Here is a 9,400-nt window from a genome sequence, read left to right on the forward strand (position 1 = left end):
TCCTCCCCTCTCCCTCATTCCCCTACCCCCTGCACCACCTTGTGTTAGATCATCTACTGCTTTCGAATTGAGTACACTGGATTCTTGCTTCTCCATTCCTGCGATTGTTTGGGGTGGGGGGGACAGAGTCTCAAGTGGGCACCCTGGGTACAGTGCCATGGCATCATAGCTTACAGGAACCTCCAACTTAGCTCAAGCAATCCTCTTGCCTCAGTTTTTCTATTTTTAGTATAGACTGGGTCTCGCTTTTACTTAGGCTGGTCCTGAACTTGTGAGTTCAAGCAATCAACTCACCTTGGCCTCCCACAGTGCCAGGATTACAGGCATGAACCACCATGCCCTGCCCTGTGATGCTTTATTAAGAATGCATTCTTCACTCAATCCAGGTTAATACAAAAGATGTAAAGTTTCTATCTTTTTAATGGCTAAATAGTATTCCATGGTATACATGTACCACAGCTTGTTAATCCATTCCTGAGGCATGGATTGGTAGGCATTTAGGTTTTTCTACATTTTGGTGATTGTGAATTGAGCTCCAATGAACAGTCTAGTGCAAATGTCCTTATGATAAAAATGTTTTGTTTTTTCTTCTGGGTAGATGCCTAGTAAATGGGATTGCAGGATCAAATGGGAATCTAATTTGAGTTCTTTGAAGGTTTTCCATACTTTCTTCCAAAAAGACTATATTAGTTTGCAGTCCCCCTAAGCAGTATAAAAGCATTGCCTTCTCTCCACATCCACGCCAGCATCTGCAACTCTGACTTTGTGATGTGGGGTTAGGTGATATCTCAGGGTGGTTCTGATTTGTATTCCTCTGATGATTAGGGATGATGAGCATTTTTTCATGTTTGTTAGTTATCTGTCTGTCTTCCTTAGAGACAGTTCTATTCATGTCCCTTGCCCAGTGATATATGGGATTGTTGGGTCTTTTTATTGATTAATTTGAGTTCTCTATAGATCTTAGTTATCAAGCCTTTGTCCAATTTATAATATGCAAGTATCTTTTCCCATTCTGAAGGTTGTCTTTTTGCTTTGGTTACTATCTCCTTAGCTGTATCAAAGCTTTTCAGTTTAATTAAGTCCCATTTATTTATTTTTGATGTTACAATTGCCACAGAAGTCTTCTTCATAAAATTTTTCCCCAGGCTGGTATCTTCAATGTTTTCCCCACACTTTCTTCTGAGGACTTTTATTGTTTCATGCCTTAGATTTAAATCTTCTATCTATTTTGCATCAATTTTTCTAAGTGGTGAAAGGTGCAGGTCTAGTTTCAGTCTTTTACATGTGGATATCCAGTTCTGCCAGCGCCATTTATTAAATGAGGATTCTTTTCCTGAGTGTATGTTCTTGTTTGGTTTATCAAAGGTCAGGTGGCTGTAAGATGATAGTTTCACCTCATGGTTTTCTATTCAGTTCTAAAGGTCCATGTCTCTATTTTTACACCAATACTATGTTGTTTTGATCATTATAGCCTTGTAGTATAGCCTAAAGTCCGGTATGGTGATGCCTCTGGCTTTGTTTATATTACCAAGAATTGCCTTGGCTATATGGGTTTTTTTCTGGTTCCATACAAAAACAAAGAATTATTTTTTCCATATCTTTAAAGTATGATGTTGATATTTTAACGAGGGTTGCACTGAACCTATAGATTGCTTTGGGAAGTACAGTTTAATAATGTTGATTATTCTCAGCCATGGGCATGGTATATTCTTCCATTTGTTACTATCTTTTGCTATTTCTTTTCTTAGGGTTTCATAATTTTCTTTATAGAGGTCCTTCACCTCTTCTGTTAAGTAATATGTAATATTCCTACATATTTCATTTTCTTTGAAGCCACTGTGAAGGGGACTGTGTTCTTAATTAGCTTCCCATCTTGGCTGTTATTTGGCATATAACAAAGGCTACTGATTTGTGAACACTGATTTTTATATCCTGAGACATTACTGTATTTTTTGATCACTTCCAGGAGTCTTGTGGTGGAGTCTTCCAGATTCTCTAAGTATAAGATCATATTGTTGGCAAAGAGGGAGAGTTTGACCTCCTCTCTCCCCACTTGGATGCCTGCCTTTTATTTCTTTCTCTTGTCTGATTGTATTGGCTAGAACTTCCAGCACTGTGGTGAACAGTAATGGTGATAGAGGACAACCTTGTCTGGTTCCAGTTCTAATTGGAAAAGCTTTTAGTTTTACTCCATTCAGTAAAATATTAGCAGTGGGTTTGTCATAGATGGCTTCAATCAGTTTAAGAAATGTGCCACCTATGCCTATATTGTTGTTTTTCTAATTAAAAAAGGATGCTGAATTTTATTGAATGTTTTTTCTCCATTTATTGAGAAGATTATGTGGTCTTTGTTTTTGCTTCTGTTAATATGGTGAATTATGTTTATAGACTTACGTATGTTAAAGTATATTTTCTAATTAGATGAAATGTGAGCATTTCAAAACTTCAGGCTCATGGTACAGAAAGGAAACATAAAAAATGTATTTCCTTATGGTATAATTACCATGCAATAGTTCCCCCCAAATTGTATAAGGCATATCTGGAAAGTCAAATGCTTTACATAAACCCAGAAAAGCTAGAAAAATCATAATGAATAGTAAATATATAATAGAAAGTGTATAATGAGAAAGTTGTTTCAAAGAAAAACAATTGAAGAATGTGCTTTCTTCTAAATATACACATTTTAGCTGATATTAGTCCAAATCTAAGACTAGACCAATTTACAGTAGATATCTTTTCATATTTCAAGAATAGAAAGCAAGCAACCACAAAGATGTCAATATTATCTAGGAAAATCCTATGATGTATATTTTTGTGTATGTGAAAGAATTATCTATGTGATTATAAATTACTGGGATAGTTTGTTGAAATTACCAAAAATCCTTATTTGGGCCCCCAAAGCCTAATTTACTAACTATTTTCAAGTATTTTCTATGTCTCTAATGTATCTTAATGTATCTTACTAATCCAACCTAGTATTAAATATCTTTTGTTTGAGAAGCTTCTTCCCATGTGTAGGCTTAGTTTTTCTTACTACAATAAATCAACAAAGCCAAGTGGAATTCATCAGCCCTTAAGTGCAAAAATAATTTAAGTGCAAAAAATGATGAAATTATACAATATTCAACACATACAAAGAGTATTTTATTGTACTATAGATATATTATAGCTAGACTACTCTAGCTATTGCTGCCTTAGACACCAATAGAAAAAAATTAAAATTCATTGGTAACATTGAAGTCTAATGCCTGTGTAGCTTTGCATTTTTACAATTTCATAACTATTGAAGTATAATAAAAGTAATTCACAAAAAAGCATAAATTACAGAGTAAGTCAGACTAATATTCAATTAATGATTTTTGTTTTTAACAGCAAATATTGCCTGACAATGCCATTAAATCACTATATTGATCTAATCTCTTATTTCCAAACAAAATGTCAGATAAAGCACCTTACCTCATTTCTCATGATCCTCCAAAGATTCAGTGTAATTCGGCCAACAATATTTATCTCACTCATTGTATCTGACCCATATTCATCTCTTTCAGCTGCAAATCTGTTCTCAATTTTGTCATCTATAGAAATGAGTAGAGAATGTATCAGGGCTTATGGAAAACAAATTTTCAAGCAAATTATGACAAAGAAAATGATATTAAAAATTACAGATGAAGATCAAAGGTAAATGTAATTCACAGTGTATTTTATACTGGATTTAAGAATACTCATTATTTTGACTAAAAAAACTCCAATTTTCTTTCTTACATTAAGGAAATTTATGAAATACACCTGAAATCCCTCCCCTCTTTCCCTCTCTCTCTCTCTCTATATATATATATATATTTTATTATTAGATCATATTTGTGCACATTAATTCTGTCATGGGATACAGTGTGTTGTTTCCATATACAATTTTTAAAACTTTCATCCAACTGGCCAACATAGCCATCATGTCATTCTCATAATTGTTAAGACATTTATATTTGACATTTAGAAAAATTCACATGTACCCTTATAGGGTATATGGAGAATTAAATGAAGAGCTCCTCACAGCAAATAGAATTTTGAGTTTAGTTTCTAAGGAGATGATTTTACCTGGAACAGAAATTAAAATGTGTTTCTCCTATATAACACTAGGTATATATGAATGTTGATGATTAGAAGCTCTACAATAATACAAATATTAACTATATACTAAATGACTATTACATTCTAGGAACTTTACCAACATTATTTCTTTTAATTCAACCACCTATAAAGTTAGTATAATTTCCATTTTGTATTACAGAATAATTCTACTAAGAAATGTTATATCCTTGTTAGTATAGAGGTAAAAAAAAGTTAACAATTCTCTCAGATCATATAATAAGAGAATTAGTACTCTATTTTATTTTTTTGAGACAGAGTCCCACTTTGTCACCCTTGGTAAATTCCCATGGTCTCCTAGCTCACAGCAACCTCAAACTCTTGGGCTCAAGTAATCCTCTTGCCTCAGTTTTTCATTTTTAGTAGAGATGAGGTCTCATTCTTGCTCAGGCTGGTCTTGAATTCCTGACCAGAAGCAATCCACTCACTTCAGCCTCCCAGAGCGCTAGGATTTACAGGCATGAGCCACCGCACCTAGTAAGAACTAGTACTCTAAATGTAGATTACCTTACTACATAGAACATGTACCTCACCCACTTAACTGTTTGTTTTTCTGTATTTTAAAGAGATAATGTTTAAAAGTTGATTTTTTTCCATTTATCAAACACTTATATAGTGTTTACATCACAATCATCCTATGAGATACATTTTATTATTATCTTTATTTTACAGATGAATATACTGAGGCAAGGATAGGGTAAGCAACTTATTTGACATAGCTACAGAGTGGCATAGTCAGGATTTGAACCCAGGTAGTCTTTCTCCAGTATTTGTGTTTTTTACCACTACTATGCAGCCTTCCTAGTCATATCCTTTTTATTGTACCATATTGCCTCATAAAAATAGTTTCAGCAGTGATTCTGAAAGAAATTGAGCTTTCATTCACTTTTCTAATAGTCAGATGTCTTACCTATTACAACTAATTAACAAATGTACTCGAACACTAACAATACCTCCCCTGAATATTCACAAACCTATCCCACAAGAAATATTGGAGAAATTGAGATATACCACCATTCCTATTATACAAAGGACCCAGAAGCTACAAAAAAAATCCAGGCAGCGAAAAACTAAACTTGCCTAAAGTATGTATTTATCTGTGCCTTTTTACTCCAGTCTTTTGCAAAGCTTACAATATTTACTGTCCTTGAAACTTCTAGCTTCAACTTTTCCCTTTAAATTTACCAACACTTAAGACATTTTATTAAAGTAATAACTTATTCTCCTCTTTCTTGATTAATTTTATCAATTTTGAATTTTGTCTTTCTGCCTCCCAGATTTGCTCTAGCAGGACTTCTGGGGAAACTTTGAAACAAGTTTATTAAAGATATTGTGGTTATAAAGAAAACATAATTTTAAAAAGTAAATTATAAATTCTAAGTAATTTCGGTATGAATAGTATTACTCTGCTCTTCAATTAGAATCAAATTTCAATACTCAAGTAAAAACAAAGGATTACATAACTATTAATTAGTATTCCATAACTCATCCTGTCCTTCTTCATCAACCAAATGGATAAGAAATAGAATTAGACAAAGAAAATAAAATTATAGTACATCAAATCAAAGAAATGTTCCATAGCTTTGTTATAATTATGAAGATTATCTTAAAATAAAGAAAAATATGTGTGATAAAGTGCTAGATAAAGAAAGTATAAATGGAATACATGGTGTGATTATTTAAAAGATACCTATATATATGAAAAATGATTTAACACACACAATACTACATACCTGGCACACGAGAAATCATCTGACATAAGTTAACACTTAAAGCAGCAGCCCTTTGTAACAGGTAGCCCCAGGAATGCATCTGAATCTCATATCCTAGCAGAATATCAGGATCATACCTAAAGAAGCAATGAAAAAAATTAAACATGTACCAGATGTCTAAACCTTTAACCAGAGGAACTGTTTCTTCATGATAGAAAGTAAAAAAATAAATATTATATTCTTTAATTGTTCTCAGATGGGGGAAGGGATGATACAGTAGCACCTATAGAATTTTCAGAGAAAGGGATGGGTGGTAAGAATACTTGATTCTTTTAAATTTAATTTTCTTAAGTTTATATTTAAGTTTTTTGAGATAGGGTCTTCCTCTGTTGTCTGGACTAGAGTGCAGTGGTGTCATCATAGCTCACTGCAACCTGAAACTCCTAAGCTCAAGTGATCCTCCTGCCTCATCCTCCTACGTAGCTGGGTCTACAGGTGCATGCCCCCACGCTTGGCCAATTTTTTGACTTTCTTTTGGTAGAGACAAGTTCTTGCTGTGTTGCCTATGCTGGTCTCAAACTCCTGGGATTAAGAGATCCACCCAGGTTGGCTTCCCAAAGTCCTGAGAATACTTCATTTGAAGTTACTTTTGTAAAGTGGGTATAGTTTTTACTTAGACTGTGTATTTGTTTGTTATAACTTGAGAAAGGCTGATGGAAACTGGGAGGAAGAGCAAGTCATTGCCAGTGAAATGGGTAATGCAAGGTGAAGTATAAGGGTATGTGTAGGTGTGGAATTTTGAAAAAGATCCTCCAGGTCATTCTACCTTTCTAATCTATACTGTCCTTAACTTTCCCAGTTTTAATACTAGGAAAGAAAATGAAAATACCTTTTTTTCTCACTTAATTTTAGTTAAGACTTAGTCTTTATGTGAAATAAGGCCTAAACAGTAACAAGTCTGTCCTCTAAACTTAAGACAAAGGTTATTTGGCTTAATGGAAGAATGAAATATTAGTAGAAGTGAAATTAATTTAGGGAAGGTAAGGATCACAATTTAGGAGAAAAATTTGTTTATTGTGGTCACAGAGATGTGCTAGTAAAATTGAACTGACAACTTGCATCCAAATCCAAAGGAGCCTCTTTGTGGTTCCTTTTAGGACCTCCATGTTATAACCACCATGGAGGAATGTGTGATTATAGTATGCACATAGCTTAAGGGAAAGTAAAAATGAAGATTTACTTCAAAGGGAAAACTGTATGGGGCAGGGAGAGAGAAACTGAGTACAGTCTTAAGTTTTGAGAACAAAAACAACAATAGCTCCATCAATGAGAAGTTCTAAATTACTCTGATTATTACAATCTTTATAAAAGCCAAAAGGTAGCACTTGTGGCTCAGAGGAGTAGGGTGCTAGCCCCATATACCAGAGGTGGTGGGTTCAAACCCAGCCCCAGCCAAAAAAAAAAAAAAAGCAAAAAGGTACAATGAAATACTACCAAATTTAATAAGCTGGGTTTTACATTCATAAAATCTCTCTGAATTGTGGAACATGCAGCCTGCCCAGATTATATCATTTAATACCCTTAGCTTCAGCCAAGGTAGATTACACTAACTTACTGATATACCCTATCACGACTATTCTGCAAATCTATGGTAAAATAGTGTATCATGAGTAGGTTACAAGATCTTTTAGAATTGAAATGCTAATATTTTATCATACTTCCATAGCTACTTTCTTAAAGTGAGTGTTGAAAGGCTTCAGCTTTTATTTAGTCAATAAAAATTAGACTATCACAAGAGTATTTTCTGATTTTTAATCCTGGAGCATAAGTGGCTGATGTCAAAAGAACTAAGTTCAAACTTTTCTGACAGCATCCTTTTAATTTTTCTTATTCTCTAAAGGCCCTAAGAAAGTATACTCTATAATATAAATTTTAATAGTTGGTGATCTGCTCATGTTCCGTTGTTATACTACAGATCTGAAGAGCAGCCTTCAAACTTGTTAAGAGAAAAAGGTAACAGACATATTATCCATGTATTTTTCTCTATACAAATAGGGTTACAGTTTCTAAGAAAATGGGTTAACTTAATAAGCAGTTATTAAGAGGCTTGAGGGACCTCTTCACCAACCTAGAAAAAAGTGTCTTCTTGGGAGAGAGTGACACAGAACTGGTAATTCTGGAACAAAGAGTGGTATTGTGGTGTGTAAGCATGGAAAAGCAAGAGAAAGCAAAGCAATGAGCAATAATGAGGTAGATATCCAGAAAGCAAGTCCACCAAGATCTCAGAGCACCCAAAGAAACAGAAGTACCTCAACATCCTTATTGTTACTTACTCTTCCAATATACGTAACACTCAAAACCTTACCACATCTTTGTGGATAACAACTTCATCTCTTCCAATAAAGATAAACTTTTTTTTTTTTTTTTTGAGACAGAGTCTTACTATGTCGCCCTCAATAGAGTGCTATGGTGTCACAGCTCACAGGAACCTCAAACTCTTAGGCTTTAGCAATTCTCTTGCCTCAGCCTCCCAAGTAGCAGGGACTACAGGCATCCACACCACAACACCTGGCTATTGTTGTTGTTGCTGCTGCAGTTGTCATTGTTAATTTTAGCCGGCCCAGGATGGGTTTGAACCTGCCAGCCTTGGTGTATGTGGCTGGCACCCTACCCACTGAGCTACAGGCACTGCCAAAGTAAACTCTTTTTAGAGCAGTTGATGATGGACTATCTACTGTTCCAATACATAGAAACTGGGACAGAAGTATCAAGTGGCTCTAAGGATCATCAGTAATCAGAGAACTTAAAGATTCCAAGATACCCACAGACAAACCTGCTTGAGAGCTTAGTACTAAGAGTGACTCAAAACAGGCATTAAAATGTGGGCATAGTTATTTTAACATTAAAAGAAGAATTTGGACGATTTCTGGAGCTTTTATCACATACATTTCTAAACACAATTATAAGAAGAGGATTCCAGATAATTACAGAGCTCTTCTGTTATTACTTATTTCTTTATTGTCAGATGAATATGTCAATGTTTTAACAAGGTTTGAGGGAGGCACATTTCACACATGAATGTTAAAACCCAATCTGATGATTTATGAACCATGAAAGGATCTGTTATAGCTCTTATAAAGACAATTCTTCTAATTTTTTCATCTGAATCTTTTTCATTCAATCAACATCTTATTCCTACAAGAATTCCAGGCAGCTATTTGTTCTGGTATGGCAACTGACTGATTGACTAAGTATACCCATTTTTTGATAATTTTTAGAAAATAATTTTGTCTCAATAAAAAAGTGTCTTATTTTTAGGTGTATAAACTGGTACTGCTCAGAAAAGACTGCTGGCAAAAACAACAACAACAACAACAGGTTACCCTGTGTTGCTCTTAATAGATTTACTTCACAGATTTTGTTCCTTTAGAAGAACTACATAGTTGCTTCAATATTTTTCAGATATATTACATATATTTTATTTTTTGATCTGGAGGACAATTGATGACAATTAATGACATGGTGGGGCATGGGGAGAGGGGAGG

The 9,400-nt window shown here is 34.3% G+C and overlaps 1 protein-coding gene and 1 non-coding gene across 2 annotated transcripts in view; both read right to left on the reverse strand.

Annotated features, from left to right (window-relative positions):
• Positions 1-9,400, reverse strand: part of REV3L (REV3 like, DNA directed polymerase zeta catalytic subunit) — a 200,323-nt gene that overhangs the window by 54,682 nt on the left and 136,241 nt on the right. Inside the window, exons 21-22 of the mRNA XM_023512479.1 lie at positions 5,877-5,992; positions 3,457-3,575 (exon numbers count right to left, since the gene is read on the reverse strand). Of these exons, the coding sequence (XP_023368247.1) occupies positions 3,457-3,575; positions 5,877-5,992 (235 nt within the window). The remainder of the gene's footprint in view (positions 1-3,456; positions 3,576-5,876; positions 5,993-9,400) is intronic.
• On the reverse strand, positions 8,875-8,975 carry LOC111725857. Its single transcript, XR_002773814.1, has one exon. It is a non-coding gene; the product is annotated as a small nucleolar RNA U13 (small nucleolar RNA).

This window comes from Otolemur garnettii, unplaced genomic scaffold (assembly GCF_000181295.1).
Source record: "Otolemur garnettii isolate 467f Iridium unplaced genomic scaffold, OtoGar3 scaffold00002, whole genome shotgun sequence".
Classification (NCBI taxonomy): Eukaryota; Metazoa; Chordata; class Mammalia; order Primates; family Galagidae; genus Otolemur; species Otolemur garnettii.